Below are 17,671 nucleotides of genomic sequence, written 5' to 3' on the forward strand. Positions count from 1 at the left end.
GCGCATAAAAAGGCACAACAACGTTGGCACTGTCCATTCGACGGGCATCTCTTGTCGCTGTAGTGTCCGTATGTTACTGGACCTAGGTCGTCTCCACTCCCTGTTTGTGCCTGGTTCTAAACCATGTGTTTATGGATGGCTGCAGGTCTTTAGTGTGTAATAAAGAAATTGAAATCGGCCTGCGAGTTGCCTTCCCTTCGTCATGTCATTTAGTTTGTTCTGTACCAAACCCACCACATAAATATTCACTGAATCCATCACCAATGGCTGCCTGGTCGTGCGGTTTGCGCGCTGGACTGTCGTTCGGATTTATCGACGGTCGAGGGTTCAAACCCTGCCCGCTACCATTCCCCGTCGTCCTGCGGGAGGTTTGGACTAGGAAGTAAACTATCTTCAACTCTGAAGGAACATCCGAAACATGTAAAACATTTTACATAAAACATTTTTACAAACAATCCTCAAAATATTTCTCAACACAAACGTAGGCCTACAAAGTTAATATTTAAAACAATGCTATAAAACAGTTAAAACAGCAAACAAGCAAACCATAATAGACAGAGTGAAAGATACGTTACCATTACATACTTGTTACGTGATTACGAAAAAATAATTCCACAGGTTGCCAGGTAGTAACAACCAAACAATACTCTCTAAACTGTAAATTACAAATACAAAAAATAGTCAAATAAAATACTCAGCACACATTCACAATGTTTCTCCCATATGCTGGGAAGAACTCATGTAAGCCCTATTCCTCTCCTAGGTCCCTTTAAAAGTTGAACAGGTTGCCTGAATCAGACAGAAAAAAAAAGCAATGACTTAATAGATTGTAAGCCTCTAATAAAACTAAATGCTTAGATTACGCCTAACACTAAAACGTAATTTTTGGGTGAGAAACCAAATTTTAAAAAATTTCAGTGATCTTAATTAACAATTATTTATAAATAGCACACTATGAGGCTATCTGGAAGAGATTATTAAGATTATGAAGATATATTAATTTCTATAACAATTGATTCTCTATAAATATATATTGTGTGTGTGTTTAAAGGCCTTCCCAAAGACTGCCACGATGCTAAGTTCTACTACAGCCTGAAGAAGAATGCCATTATCTACATTAAACCAGACGTGAACGGACCACTAGCGCCATCTTTGGTCAAGTGTGATGTTGAGACTTACTACCATGCTGGAATTACCATTGTACCAGTTAAAAAGTGAGTTGTGTCCCTTTTGTTAAACATTTCTTCTTATTTTGAATGATTCGTGACAGGAGAAGTTAGCTAGTATGTCTTGAATAAGATTAAGTAGCAAAAGATTTGAACCCATGTCTCCGATAGTGGATAGTTAATCTCATTAATCTAATAGTCAAAGATTCTTAAATTTCGACGATTGAACGAAAAGAGACAGGATTTTGAGGCATGAGTTTGAGACATAGTTTTGAGGCACGAGTTTGAGTTTTGAGGCATGAGTTTGAGAAAGGATTTTGAGACATAGATTTGAGACAGGATTTTGAGGCATGTATTTAAGACAGGAATTTGTGTCAGAATTTTGAGACAGGATTTTGAGGCATGAGTTTAAGATAGGATTTCGAGACATACGTTTGAGACAGAATCTTGAGATATGAGTTAAAGACAGGATTTTTAGGCATGGTGTATGTGTGACATTATTTACAAAACTGTCAATTATAAGTTCCTTTTATCTCCTTGATGCTAATAAAATAACTAAATTAGCAACTGCTTTATTTTACTGTTGCATCATTATCCCGTCTGCAGCCCTGTCATCACGCCAACTATTACAACTACAGCAAGTATCCGCTACCCACTAGACCTACCCAGGATAAACGCTATCATCACAGGATCCAAATATTGCTCTCAGTATGTGGAGTTCACTTGTAAGGTGAGCAGACTGGTCTTACTACAAACCAAATTCGGTCTTACTACAAACCAAATTCGGTCTTACTACAAACCAAATTCGGTCTTACTACAAACCAAATAAGGTCTTACTACAAACCAAATACGGTCTTTCTACAAACCAAATTCGGTCTTACTACAAACCAAATACGGTCTTACTACAAACCAAATTCGGTCTTACTACAAACCAAAGTCGGTCTTGCTACAAACCCAACTCGGTCTTACTACAAACCAAATTCGGTCTTGCTACAAACCCAATTCGGTCTTACTACAAACCAAATAGGGTCTTACTGAAAACCAAACACTTGTATACATTAGACATATGTATGAGATATTTTGTTTGTGTCTAGTAGTCATTTTAATTCTGTAAGGTTCCCAAATCACCGTATTATAAGACACTCCCTTATGAAATATGAAAGGAAATTTTAAAGTGATAATGCTATACGAAGTTTCGCACACATAGAAAAAATATCTCCTGCAGTCATTGGATACTTATATGCTATAATATTAACTCTTTCTCTCCGTAACTATTTACCACATTCAGGTCACATTCTGGAGGAATCAACGTTGGTATCGTCAGTTAGAGTTAGATCTATATAATATATTATGTATATATCCATTGTTATATTTTAATTATCTTATGTATATTAATTTTCGATCCAACTTTTAATCTTCTTAAATTCGCCTTAGAAATATAGTAGCCTAACTATATTATAACAATCTTATAATTATCCTATAGGCCTATATGAGATATCTTGCTCTTAAAGCGTAGGACGTAATCATCTTCTTTTTTAAAGTAACGTCTGTATTATATAAGATAAGATAAGAAGATAAAGCCATTTTATAATCATTTTATACTTATCTATTAAAAGTCATTGACTCTCAACTCGGCTAGGGACATTTGAGGGCAACACAGATTGTTGTGGTCACTGACTCAAAATCTGTACTACAGGCTTTGCAAAGCCCCGGACCATGGCCCCCCAATATCAACACTGTCATCATGGCTTCACGTAACATTAGGCTGTAAGCTTTCATCAAGCCCTGGCTATAATACAAAAAACAGAAATGGAAAAGTGGTTCGAGTGCTGGGACAAGTCCCAAAAAAGCCCGTGGAGACTGGGAGCGCATGAGGCGCTCTGACCGCACTTCCCCGTGGTGGAGGCTGTCCAGGCCTGAGCAAGCTTTTATAGCACAGTGCAGGACAGGCCACTGTCCTGTTGGCTCATATTTCTCGCGGCTTCACGGTGCCCCCGCTGCGGGGAAGAAGAGAAAAACCGTGCTTCATATTTTGTTTGACTGCCCCAGACTTGCTGATCTCCGTCTCGACAGGTCTGGGAAACCCAAAATTCTCGACCTGTATGGCGACATTTATGCACTACGCAAGACAGCAGGGTTTCTGTCCAGGGCTTTTGCAATAGTGGATTTGAGCCTCTCAAGCCCTCACTCTAATTGAGTTTGATGATGATGATCATGATTCATCTAAACATCTAATAATCATGATATCATCGCCTTATATCCATCTTATAATCGTTTTATAGTTATCATGTTATCTCATAAACGTTTAATCGTTATCTTCTCATACCTATTAAAATTCTTTTCACATAACTTTAGAAAAAAAACACAATGACGAATGCTAATATATTTTCACTACTCTGAATGCTGCAGAATTCAAAACTGATGGCCGGTGGCGGCTATGTGTCAGTGGGCAGCGCCAAAAGGAGGCTCGATTACTTCCCAGGTGCCGCAGGGGTGCAGAACAGTTGTGGCTGTGGCGCCACCGCGTCCTGCAGCGCCCCAACTGTCAAGTGCAACTGTGACATCGGCGATGATGTCGAGAGAAAAGACTTCGGAATCATCTTCAACAAGACTGACCTGCCCATTGTCGAAGTCGCCGCTGAGATTGGACAGACCAAAAGTGGAACGTATAGATTGTCAAACCTGCAGTGTGCCGGCATTCAATTCGGTAAGTAACACTGTGAGGCGTGACCTTTGACCTTTATCTCGATGTCTAGATCTAGTTCTCTCTATCAATAAGTCAAATATCATTTCTCTTCTGTTTCTATAGCCTCTTCTTCTTTTTTGTTCTTATGAAGTTGGAGAGTTTATGCAACCAGTCCAATATCTCAAATAAATTGAACATTGATTTCTAGATTAGGCAGTTCTGATTTCTGAAAAAGATATACATGCAGAGGGCCCAGGAACTTGTTCGGGACTCTTTATAAAGTATGCAGCTTTATATTGTGTAGAATGTTATGGCTCTTCTGCGGTGTCGAATGCAAAGAACGAAATAAACAGGAGGTAACCTTCAACTAAATGAGGAGCACCGGCGAAAGGCCAAAACAATCAAGATATGTAGTCGACGCTGATGTTGGTCTACCAATATATGTTTAATGGTCAAGAAGGGAATCGTCCGATGTCGACTATGTCCGTAAACTACTTCTTATTCTTGCTGTGATAGGAAAAGCGTCTTGTCTCTATCTAATCCTAGAACGTTCTTCTTTTTTAAAGATCTGTCACGTCACTTGTTGCTAAGTAAAACTTTCCCCTTATTCCCGAAACAAATACTAAATTCTAATCATGTCATAACAAGAAACACACCACAACGGAACATTTCGCTAATCCTGATCTGTACTTATGTAGCCTCTGAATCATAGTTGTGTTTTAAATTTAATCGTCAGTAAACAGGTTGCTCTCCCCTGATTCTTAAATAAAGTTATTGCATTTTCATTTCCACTCTCAATACGATTGTGTTGTAATTCAAAATAAAAATATACAAATGACTTAATGAGTATATTTAAATAACTAATCTAACATTCATACTATTGCAGGAATTCCACCAAATTGTGACAAGGCCAGAATTGATGGCGCTAGAGAAAGTTACACATATTACATTGATCCAGATGGTCCAAGTAACTACAACTTTTTATAAAATGTTATAGAATTTTTGAAACACAAAATCAGCAACCAAAACTCACAAACTTCATGCTTTCACAATGATATACATTCAACGAAGATGTTAATTTATGTCAAGAAGATGTTAATTTATGTCACGCTCTGTTCACAGCTGGAAAACTGGATCCATTGCTAGCAGAGTGTAAGTTTGTCTCTAATCCTCCCCAGGGAATCACCATTATACATCACAACAATGAAAAACCAGTAAGTAGCTCTGACGTTCTATATTCCAATACATTACTTTATATTATTATTATAGCTTTTATATAGCTCTACTTTCATGCTTATAGCATGCTCAGAGCGCTTTTGGTCCAATCTCATTTGTGGACCAGTTGGGGGGTGGGGGGAGGGGGTATCTAGGAGTTGGTATTCCGTGCTGCCTTTAGGCGCTCAGTAAACACAACTCTGCCCGAGTCGGGTGTCATACCTCGAGCCCCCTTCTAGGTAGCCAAGCCAAGTTCAAGCGCATTACTCACCAAAATGTATCTCTTCTTTCTGTACTTAATGTCCACATTTAGAAACGTCTCTTGTAGCAGATTCCATAAGAGCATCCAATGGCAAGCTTGTAATTACGTTATATGTCCATGCGCTAATGAAATAATGATTGAAATTAATTTTGTAATATTTTCTGACGCAAACAAAAATCACTTCTACTCTACAACGCTACACTTTGTTAGCATTTATGTTGTTACGTATTTCTGAATCTTCTGGCTAAATGTACTAGTAGGCACACAAATAAAAACACTGTAAAGAACTTGACGACTAAACTTTCATCTTCCTACAACTTTATTGACTATAAACTCTAGCAATTCATCACTGTAACATGTTACGTAGAAGACTGTACAATATCTGATTGTTCACTGTACTTCATTGCAATTCATCTCTCAACTTGCATCGAGCGTACTCCGCTCTACTCGACTGTTTCGAGCCGTACACGTCTTACATCGACTGTAACGGTTCAAGTCCACTGTAGTTTGCTGTATAAACTTTAACCACTGTAGTTCGATGTATAGACTTCAACCAATGTAGTCCACTGTAATTCGCTGTATAAACTTTAACGACTGTAGTCCACTCCAGTTAACTCTAACCTTGTTAACGTGCATCGAATCGTACACATCTCTCTTCTACTGTCTCGCAGAGTAGACAACAGTAACGACGACTCTACCGACGACTGACTTTTTTTTACATTAACTCTCTGGTTGATATAGAGTCCCTAATCGCTTCTCCAACGTTTCAGCAACACTGCTAGTACCTTCTGGAACATCACGTGACGACACGTCACATCCTGTCATTGTTTATGCATGTACTTTCCAGAGAACACTTAACCTCTACCTTTCACTGTACATCTGCAACAATATTTACAGCAGGGATACAAACATGAGACTGGGAGGGTCAATCTCTAAATTTCTTTTGATTATATTAACATCAGTATTGTATCCAAGGAAAGTCATTTAGTTCACAGGACGACCTCACTAGTTCAAACTGTTTCAGTGAGTCATTTAGTTGACAGGACGACTTCACTAGTTCAAACTGTTTTAGTGAGTCATTTAGTTGACAGGACGACTTCACTAGTTCAAACTGTTTTAGTGAGTCATTTAGTTGACAGGACGACTTCACTAGTTCAAACTGTTTTAGTGAGTCATTTAGTTGACAGGACGACTTCACTAGTTCAAACTGTTTTAGTGAGTCATTTAGTTGGCAGGACTTCACTAGTTCAAACTGTTTTAGTGAAAGTCACAGTTCAAACTGCTTTAGTGAAAGTCATTTAGTTCACAGGACGAACTCACTAGTTCAAACTTTTAGTGAAAGTCATTGTTAGCGTTGAAGTCATATCGTAGAGAAATTGTCAGGGTTGAAGTCATATCGGAAAGTCATTGTTAGCGTTGAAGGGTTGAAGTCATATTGTAGAGAAATTGTCAGCGTTGAAGGGTTGAAGTCATATCGTAGAGAAATTGTCAGCCTTAGACTCATATCATAAAGATATTGTTAGCGTTGAAGTCATATCGTAGAGAAATTGTCAGCCTTAGACTCATATCATAAAGATATTGTTAGCGTTGAAGTCATATCGTAGAGAAATTGTCAGCCTTAGACTCATATCATAAAGATATTGTTAGTATTGAAGTCATATCGTAGAGAAATACTTAGCGTTGAAGTCATATCGTAGAGAAATACTTAGCGTTGAAGTCATTTAGTAGAGAAATACTTAGCGTTGAAGTCATATCGTAGAGAAATACTTAGCGTTGAAGTCATATCGTAGAGAAATACTTAGCGTTGAAGTCATATCGTAGAGAAATACTTAGCGTTGAAGTCATATCGTAAAGAAATTGTTAGAGTTGAAGTCATATAGTAGAGATATTGTTTGCGTTGAAGTCATATCGTAGAGATATTGTTTGCGTTGAAATCATATCGTAGAGATATTGTTAGAGTTGAAGTCATATCGTAGAGATATTGTTTGCGTTGAAGTCATATCGTAGAGATATTGTTTGCGTTGAAGTCATATCGTAGAGAAATAGTTAGTGTTGAAATCATATCGTAGAGAAATTGTTTGCGTTGAAGTCATATCGTAGAGAAATTGTTTGCGTTGAAGTCATATCGTAGAGAAATTGTTAGATATGAAAGCATTTCAAAACAGTCAAGAAGTTTCGTTTTTTTTTTTTAAATATAAAAATGCATATGACACTCGTGTAGCATTGATTACACTACATATATATATATAACATCCCAGTACAGAAAAACTCCGCTCAACTTTTATGACCCAGGTCAAGCACCCTACTAGGGCCCTGTATCTATGTAGATCTGAATGAACGTGACAGCGCCATCAGATTTACGGATAAATCATTCACTACGCTGACTTGGACATATTAGTATGCCCTATGGCATATGCTGTTATTTGAAACTCTTATGGGTGACTAATGAAACGAGTTTATTAAAAAAATAATAATTGTATCAATTAAAAATATGCAAATGATCTACAGAAACCAATTTATGACGTCAACTGGATTTTGACTTACCTTCAAGCTTCTAAAGATCAAATCGAATCCCTGAAAATAAGGTCAACTACATGTACACAGGAGATCAGTGTCGGTTGTCAAGGAGTGAAAATCAGGTCCAACGTAGGTAGGCAACTCTCTAGACCTTTATGCAGCATTCATAGTAATAGGACTAGGCCTACTGGTATGGCTGGGAACTAGCTATATATCATCTGCAATTACTTAAATAGGTGTTTTTGGTAAACAATGATTTACATATTGTTTTTGTTTGTCCGTTTTAAAAATGCGAAAGAAAATTTCGGCAGTGCAAATTAAACTCACGATATGATTAATAATAATTATAGACGTGAAAGTCGCATTTAAGTCTTGTACGGGTTCTGTGTTTGGCTACAAATACAGTTCATAAATATCATCATTAGTCTCTAATCTTATCTTATCTTGACTGAATTGTAGTAGTGTTATGGAGTGTGTGTGTATTTCTTTGGTGACGTTAAGAAGATGTTAGCTATTGGTTTTGGGAATCATGCAAGATATGTGGAATTGTCGTCATAACAGACGACTCCAGAACGTGAGACTGAAAGGTTGTGTTATTAAAGTGGTTTAGATTTTTGTTAAAAAGTATTATTACATTTCATCCATTATCAGCATGATTTCTTCTATATTATAATAAAATTTAGATTTAGTATTGTTTAGAAAGAAGTGACTCAAGTTATTTCTAGTTTTATTACTTAAGATACGCCTACAGCGGTTTAGTTGTCTACCAGCAGTTTGGTGCTACAGGTCAACGGCCGTCAACAGCACTGTGCTATATTTTGATAAGAAAGTAAAAGATTTTGTTATCAAAATAAGTATTTTTTAAAGATAGATTGGTTTGAGGTTTTTTATTTTAGATTTTATCAAATAACAATAATAACAATAATAATAACAGTGGTTTAGTTGTCTACCAGCAGATAGGTGCTACAAGTCAACGACCGTCATTAACAAGATGGTTCACGTAAACTAATCTCTCCATTGTCCGGTCAGCAGCTGGTCCATTCTTTCACGTTGTCCGGTCAGCAGCTGGTCCATTCTTTCACGTTGTCCAGGGAGCAGCTGGTCCATTCTTTCACGTTGTCCAGGGAGCAGCTGGTCCATTCTTTCACGTTGTCCGGTCAGCAGCTGGTCCATTCTTTCACGTTGTCCAGGGAGCAGCTGGTCCATTCTTTCACGTTGTCCAGGGAGCAGCTGGTCCATTCTTTCACGTTGTCCGGTCAGCAGCTGGTCCATTCTTTCACGTTGTCCGGTCAGCAGCTGGTCCATTTTTTCACGTTGTCCGGTCAGCAGATGGTCCATTCTTTCACGTTGTCCAGTCAGCAGCTGGTCCATTCTTTCACGTTGTCCGGTCAGCAGCTGGTCCATTCTTTCACGTTGTCCGGTCAGCAGCTGGTCCATTCTTTCACGTTGTCCGGTCAGCAGATGGTCCATTCTTTCACGTTGTCCGGTCAGCAGATGGTCCATTCTTTCACGTTGTCCAGTCAGCAGCTGGTCTATTCTTTCACGTTGTCCGGTCAGCAGCTGGTCCATTCTTTCACGTTGTCCGGTCAGCAGCTGGTCCATTCTTTCATGTTGTCCGGTCAGCTTTTCATCGTAAGGGTGCTGCTTGCATAACCAGATCTCTCCCCTTTACCTGTTCAGCAGCTGTTCTTAGCAGGGTATCAAGAGAGGTCTGTCCATTCTTTTAGGTTGTCCAGCCAGCTTTTCTTTGGATGACCCTGTCTTCCCCCCTCCACTGTACTTTGAAGGTTGACTTTAAACAGTGACCGTGCCTTACGATATGACCCAGCCACCTGGTATATTTGCATAAAAAACTCATAATAAAACAAATAAAAATATAATACGTATGAAATAGAAGAAGCTAAGAGTTGTGTTTATGTATGTGTTTAGGTATGTGTTTATGTATGTGTTTAGGCATGTGTTTATGTATGTGTTTATGTATGTGTTTAGGCATGTGTTTAAGCATGTGTTTAGGCATGTGTTTATGTTTGTGTGTTAATCTCTGTTCAATTGTTCGCTTTCAATCCTAGGACCAATCAACTTCAAAGGTCCCAGCAACGTGACCTTGGCCTTGACAGACTACTTACAAACATGTGCTCCCAATGGCACACGATGCAACTGCAATGGTTTGGTTGACAGGTACATCTACTTGTTCTTAGATTATTTATGTCAGACATTTTCTTCTTCTTCTAGCCAGCTTTATTGCTGCTGAGCTGTCAGCTCTTTTGCAGACTGTGCCAAGGAAAAAAAGTGTGCTGTTTTCTTCAGTTGCTCAGCACTGCCGTACAGGGTGTTGGTTATGTTGGGCTGTAGTGGAAGTAGGGTCTGCCTAAGGTGGATTAGGGAGGGGCATTCAAAGAGGATATGGTTTACGGTTTCAAAGGGGTGGGTGCAGTGTCTGCAAATGGGGAGTTGTGTGGAGTTTATTTCGTTCAGGTGGTAATTTAATAGTGGTGTGTGTCCTGTTCTTAGTTGGAAGATTGTAGATTGTTCTTTGCAGGGGAGGAAGTTAATACTGTCCAGTTTGTTAGGCGTAGTCATTTCTTTGTACATGGCTCTGCCTGTGTTTCCTGATGCCCATTGGTTGTGCCACTCCTCTTTGTGATTGTTGACTAACATTGACCTTAGGGTGAGGTAGTTAACAGGTCTATCTGGTTGTTCCATAGATGAACCTGCCTTTGAAAGCTTATCTGCCTTTTCATTTCCCATGATGCCAATGTGTCCAGGGATCCACTGTAGTGTGATATTGATATTTAATTTTGATATCATCTGATGGATTATCAGACTTTTAAGTCTCTGCACATTTCAAATTATGTTAGAGTGAGTTTGCAGCTTGGAAAAAAACAGAGGGCTGCCTGGTCGTGCTGTGTGCGCACTGGGCTGTCGTTCGGTCGATGATCCTGGGTTCATGCCCTGCACGCTGCCTACCCCCGCCGTCTTGCGGGAGGCTTAGGCTGGATGTAAATTATCTTCAACTCCGAAGAAATATACGATTCATTTACAGCATTTGGCATTTTACCACACGTCAGTGTTACACGTTTTTCAGGCATATAGAATTTCCTTTAGTTAGCTGAACTCGAATGGCAGAATAGAAAATAAAATAGAAAAAAGGCGATTAAATACGGAAACCAAGGGAAAAAAATTATACGAAAAATAGCGAAAAAGAATGACAATGAAAATAAAATTGAAAACATACACAATGTTTTCCTTTTTCAACTTAATTAAACACAAAAAAAAAACAAGATTACAAAGACAGTTTGTGTGGAAACACAAACTCAAAATCGGCTTCCGAATTGGTCCACCCAGGCAGGCTTCAATATTTTCAGAAAGAACATCCAAATGAAATTATATCAAAGACAAATGAGAGATAAGAATGGAGAAAGAATGTTGACAGATCTTGTGTAGTGCCCCAACGGTACAGCAGATCAAAGGATAGTTGCAAGTGAATGCAAAGTTAGATGTGAACCTGGCCTAACTAGTTCCCCTTTCAGACCTTGTGGTCTATAGGGCAGATGATGTAAAGTTCATCTGTTTTTGTGGCCTACGGTTAACGAGGGTGTCATGTAGCCAGCACAACGACAAACCGCCTTTACTTTTCCCCAACTAATATCAGGTACCTATTGGAGCTGGGTGGACTCAGAGGCACCTAAGGATTCCGAAGTTGAAAATCCCAGTTTTGACCAGGATTCGAACTCGGGGCCCCTGGTTCGGAAGCCAAGCGCTTTACCGCTCAGCTACCGCGCCTCTCCTGGCCTAACTGAAGTCTTATAATAGATATAATTGTTTTGAAAAGGATCAATCTCTTTTTTTTTTTTAATAGGCATATTACAAGAGGAGGGGCGTGTCTATAGCATTTGGAATAAAGAAAAAAAAACGTAATATAATGTAACAGTACTATCTACAGTTAGTGAATAGATAAAAAAAAATGGCTGCCTGGTCGTGCGGTTTGCGCGCTGGACTGTCGTTCGGATTTATCGATGGTTCAAATCCTGCCCACTCCCATTTCCGTCGTCCTGCGGGAGGTTTGGACTAGGAAGTAAACTATCTTCAACTCTGAAGGAACATCCGAAACATGTAAAAAAAACATTTTTACAAAAAAATGACATTTTGCTGTATAGTAATAACTATGACCTTGCATTCAAAAAAAATGTAAAAGTAAATATATGTTACCAGACAGAATTGAGAACTGACCAGTCATGTGGGATACGCTTAGAACTGTCCTCATCATGGCCTCGAGTTTGAAATAAACTCGCTGCCATCCACCACTGTCCTGCAGGAGGTCTGAGTTAGGCCGCAGGAAAACAACAGACTACTCTAATTAAATTATGTAAAGATGGCTGCCTAATTCGGTTATAAGGAGACAATCCTTGATTGCATTAAGAGCAACCAGAAAGACGTATCTATGAGTACTTCAAATACAAAAACAAAATTTAATAAAATACTCAGATTAACACAAAAATAAAGGCACATTCCTCGTTCCATATGCTAGGACAAATTTTTACAAATGCTCCTTCTTCAAAAGCGCTATTAGAGCATGGAATGGGTTGCCTGAGCTAGCCAGGAAAACCAATGACTTGGCAGAATTTAAGTCGTTGGTAAAGATGCATGACTAAATGCATGACGCGTAGGACGTAATCATTTTCTTTCTTGAAGTAACGTCTCTATTATATAAGATAGATAAGAATGAAAGTTCTTTTTTCAAACAGATATAAGCTAGCATAAAGCTCTGGTAGCTAGCTGTGCAGAACTCTTTACTTGCAAACCTAAGTGTGTGTGTACACAAGGTCTGGTAGCTAGGTGGGGTTGAGCCCGTTACTTGCAAACCAAAGTGTGTGTGTGTATATACAAAGTTCTGGCAGCTAGTTGGGCTGAGCTCGTTACATGCAAACAAAAGAATGTGTATATATGTGTGTGTGTGTGTGTGTACAAATGTTTCAAATATAAAAGTTACAAGCAATAACTTTATAGCAGACACAATTAACTCAGAGTTTATCTTCTTTCAGTTCGGATAATGGTATTGTTGACAGCATGCAGAATGTCCCTATCAATAGCATCGACTTCAGCAATCTCTTCAGTCAAAACACAAACAGCGGACTAACAGTCACAGTTGGTCCACTAAAGTGTTCCGGTTAGTATTACTGTTATTAAGAAGTTAAATAAGTGCGTAGTAGCTTATCTTAACCAAAACGTTATTAATAGTTAAAACTGGAATGCTTCGATCCTGATTCATTTGTTTTTCTCACGTTGTCAACTTGTAACTTAACACTAACCATCTCTTATGTCCCTAACGCTAACCATCTATTATGTCCCTAAAGCTAACCATCTATTATGTCCCTAACGCTAACCATCTATTATGTCCCTAACGCTAACCATCTATTATGTCCCTAAAGCTAACCATCTCTTAAGTCCCTAACGCTAACCATCTATTGTGTCCCTAAAGCTAACCATCTATTATGTCCCTAGAAATCTTCCAAACTTGCGCTGCTCTGCAAGAATTTCTTCTGAGTAACCGAACAGCTTATGGAGAGTCCTATCGTCTTACAACGAACCTTGTGACCATCGACCCTGACGGATCCGGTGAGGTGCCTCCAATGGCCGTTAAATGCAGTTTATACTCCACAACTGTCATATTAATTCCACGTAAGACTCAATCTTTGTGTTTAGACTTACTAATTTAACCTAATGAAAATTAATCTTAGTTTTAAATCGTTTAGTGTTAATGATTTTAGCTAAAAGGTATTGATATTAACAGTAGCCAAAATGGTCTCTGAATAATTATTCCCAATATGTTCTACTTGTTGATGGTAGACAAGGTTTTTCCTAAATGTTGCAGCCAATTTGGATCTACTTCTTAAAATAGTAATCTGTATTTTTTTTATGTCATTGCTGCTAAACTGTTAGCTGTAAACTTGTACATCATGTGATTTCTGAAAGATTTTATCCAATATATAGCCTACCCCATATGTGACTTTCTGGTACAGAATTTGTACACGTTATTTCTCCCACTTCCCATTCTTAAATCAAATAGAAACTTCGCACAATTATTCGTTGCTATAACAAAGCATGAATCAATCAAAAAATCAACTATTAATTAGTGGCAATTAATTATTTTATATATAAAATGAGATTAACATTACAGTATTGAGATATATGGTTGTAAATGTGCAGTTCTTTCCCTGGTATAAGCTTTGCTGTTTTTTTAAAGCATTTTTATATATTCTGCTTGTTAATGGTTGTAAAAAACATGCCTTCTGTATGATTGTAGCCAATATGACACTTCAGACTGATCCCACAAATCCCAATCCAGTAAGCATGTGTTATGACATCACCTACACTAACGAGAACGGTGACATCATCTCTCCAGCACAAATCAGTGTAAGGCTCCTAAATATTTAGTTATCAGTTACTCATTTTAGGACTATACGTTGATCTTTTTAAACATTGCAATGAGTAGTAAAATCAAAAAGGCAAATAGTAATAGTGCTATCAGAGCATGGAATGGGTTGCCTGAGCTAGCCAGGAAAACCAGTGACTTGGCAGAATTTAAGTCATTGGTTAATATGCATGACTAAATGCATGACGCGTAGGACGTAACCATCTTCTTTTTTGAAGTTACGTCTGTATTATATAAGATAAGATAATATCAACGTCCCGTGATAACATTACAGAAACTGGTTGGAATCGTTCTGCGTGGCATGCTCTTTTCGTAGCACATCAGAACAGTTCTGTCAGGGAGTTCTTTAGCCATCTATTCATGCAGGGTTGGCCTTAGGCCCCTGCAACCTATGCGACCGCAGTGGGCCCCGCACTTTCATAGGCCCCAAGCTAATTCTAGGTGTAAATGATGAAATTAAACCATGCTATAACCTATTACAGAGTTCTCGCGGCCTCCTGATTTATCAGGAGCTCCTGGAAATCTCCTGAAATTGCAAAATATACGAAAAGTCCACAGAAATCTCCTGAAATTATTAAAGCCTTTTGATAACTCATAAAAATCTATTCTGTCAATCAAGACAAGAACAGAGCAGAACAAAAACTCGTTCGTACCTTACTCGGTTAGACTCTATCAACGCCACTCTTCGATCAGGAAACATGAAAAAGACCAAGATGCCTGTGTGTAGTCGCTGAATGAGCTCTATATGTTGTGTCTGTTCTATTTATGTGTATTTTTTCTGTTGTGTTGTCTGTATATGAGAAAAGAGTCCTTGTAATCACAACAAATTTTCATAAGGATCAATAAAGCAGTCTTATAGACAAAAAATCATTTTGGGGTGTCATTCAATATGGAAAACGCCAATCCTTCGCTGCGCGATAAAAAAAAAGACGGCATTATGCAATACCCGTAATTGTGGAATCTGGTGAAAGAAGCTTCTCGCGCCTCAAACTAATTAAGAATTACATGAGGTCAACAATCTCGAAGATAGATTGAAACATTTGGTAATTCTTGCTATTGGGCGTGATCTATGTAGGAAACAGGATTTGTATGATATACTGTATGACCTCGCCATACGCAAGGCTCGTAAAGTAATTCTGTACGTAGTAAATAATGAATAAAATGCAAAGACGAATTTATTTTCTAATGCAAACTCTTATTTTCTTAATTTTCACTTATTATGCGTATCTCTACCCAAGCTGGGCCCAGCAAAATCCGTTTCGCATAGGGCCCCGCAATGATTAAGTCCGGCCCTAGTATAATGTTAAAACGCACTCCAAGGTTCATAAGTGTCAATAACAAACCTAGACTCCAGACCCAATCGTAAACTGTTCAAGGTCTAGAAACACTTTCAGTGTCGATTCGCTTTTGCATACTACGGTAATTCTCCAAAAACCGTCTGCTTCTTTCTGCATAAACACCATCGCTTGATGGATCAGTGCATGTCTTCCCTGCCTGAACCCCGACTTATTGGTGACGGTCACTTCATCCCCGGTCATTTCATCCCCGGTCACTTCATCCCCGGTCACTTCATCCCCGGTCACTTCATCCCCGGTCACTTCATCCCCGGTCACTTCATCCTCGGTCATTTCATCCCCGTTCACTTCATCCCCGGTCACTTCATCTTCGGTCACTTCATCCCCGGTCATTTCATCCCCGGTCACTTCATCCCCTGTCACGTCATCCCCGGTCACGTCATCCCCGGTCACTTCATCCTCGGTCATTTCATCCCCGTTCACTTCATCCCCGGTCACTTCATCTTCGGTCACTTCATCCCCGGTCACTTCATCCCCAATTAAATATTTTATAAATATATATGATTATGTAGAATGCTTTTTGACATTTTAAGACATGTTACTAATGCGTTTATAGTGTTTCCTCTTCTACTTTGTATTCTTAATGAGAAATCTTATATTAAATTGTAAATCTGGGTGCGTACCTAGCTATAGCGCTTCTATTGGATGTGGGGGATATAATATTATAATATTATCCTACGCAAGACGTATTGATCAAAGGCCAAGGTTTGGTGGAAGTAGAGAAAATCATTTGAGAGATAGAAGTGCAATTAGAATAATTATGATCATGCCGCTGATAACTTATCATCAAGGGCCAAGGTGTGTGCAAGTAGTGGAAATATTTTGAGAGATAGAAGTGCGATTACAATGAATATGACCGTGCCAGTGATAACTTATCATCAAAGGCCAAGCTGTGATGGAAGTACGACCACGTCTCACTTTATTTTATTTTCCAATCGCTCTTTCTTGAAAATGGGCGCGTCATTTTTAGCCTTGAAATAAGATTTTATTTTTTTTCTAATAAAGGCGGAGTTCACCCATCCTCGGGATATCATGTCGCCTGTATAAGTTTTGCTTTGATTCCATTTAAACATTAAAGTTACAAATTGTGTTATAGGACTTCATTTCGATATTTCACGCAACACTGGCAAAGAGAATAACAAACATTGTTCATCAATATGGATCGTCTTCTGTACTTACAATCGATAGCTTATCTATCTTATTGATGTAGATGAACACAAAAGACATTTTTTTACATCACCTCTATATTTATGCATGTTTGATTTTTATAGTTTTTAATGGCATTTAATTTTAATTTTATTCTAATCTAACGTGTTACACTTTTGTCATTTAAATAAAAAATTAATACATTAAATATTTCTCATTTCATGATTTTTAAAATTACAATTTGTTAGATAAAAATGATCAGATGATGAAATTATCATGGGATGAAATGACCGGGATGAAGTGACCGGGGGATGAAGTGACCGGGGATAAAGTGACCAGGGGATGCAAAGACCGGGAATGAAGTGACCAGGGATGAAATGACCGGAGATGAAGTGACCGGGGATGAAATGACCGGGAACCGACTTGTTCATGTGCTTGTCTTCAAGAACAACATATAAGCCGCCGGTTAATTACCCTTTCAGCTACTTACGAGGGGAAAGATATCGGGCTATAGCTTTCAGACAGACTAAGCTAACAGCAAAGATAATTACGTAATTAAGTCAATAGCTTATACACAACTAATCAAATTCGAAACCAACAGCAACCAAAAGCAGGCTACTTTTCGCCAAGCTTAAAGGCTTTAAAAAATATTTTAATTTCACTAGATAAATATATATATATATATATATATATATAATATATATATATATAGAATCTATATCTAATTATCAAAAGTCCGTTTTTTTTTTAACTTTTCTTTGATATTCTGAAACATCTCCATTAATAGATCTAGAATCTATAGTCTATGTAAAACTAGATCTAGGTACAAAACTTTTTTTTTTCAAACTTAATTATATTAGATCTATCTGGCTCTTTGTTAGTAATGTTACC

At 38.3% G+C, this 17,671-nt stretch overlaps 1 protein-coding gene across 2 annotated transcripts in view; it reads left to right on the plus strand.

The window, feature by feature from the left end:
- The window catches only part of LOC106052747 (uncharacterized), a 99,742-nt gene that overhangs the window by 37,156 nt on the left and 44,915 nt on the right, over nucleotides 1–17,671 (plus strand). For both annotated transcript variants that reach the window (XM_056003903.1, XM_056003902.1), the window contains exons 12-21: nucleotides 1,052–1,214; nucleotides 1,773–1,896; nucleotides 3,576–3,873; nucleotides 4,739–4,819; nucleotides 4,975–5,066; nucleotides 7,838–7,979; nucleotides 9,916–10,024; nucleotides 12,889–13,013; nucleotides 13,349–13,525; nucleotides 14,151–14,260. In XM_056003903.1, the coding sequence (XP_055859878.1) occupies nucleotides 1,052–1,214; nucleotides 1,773–1,896; nucleotides 3,576–3,873; nucleotides 4,739–4,819; nucleotides 4,975–5,066; nucleotides 7,838–7,979; nucleotides 9,916–10,024; nucleotides 12,889–13,013; nucleotides 13,349–13,525; nucleotides 14,151–14,260 (1,421 nt within the window). The remainder of the gene's footprint in view (nucleotides 1–1,051; nucleotides 1,215–1,772; nucleotides 1,897–3,575; nucleotides 3,874–4,738; nucleotides 4,820–4,974; nucleotides 5,067–7,837; nucleotides 7,980–9,915; nucleotides 10,025–12,888; nucleotides 13,014–13,348; nucleotides 13,526–14,150; nucleotides 14,261–17,671) is intronic.

This window comes from Biomphalaria glabrata, chromosome 11 (genome assembly GCF_947242115.1).
Source record: "Biomphalaria glabrata chromosome 11, xgBioGlab47.1, whole genome shotgun sequence".
In the NCBI taxonomy this organism is placed as follows: domain Eukaryota; kingdom Metazoa; phylum Mollusca; class Gastropoda; family Planorbidae; genus Biomphalaria; species Biomphalaria glabrata.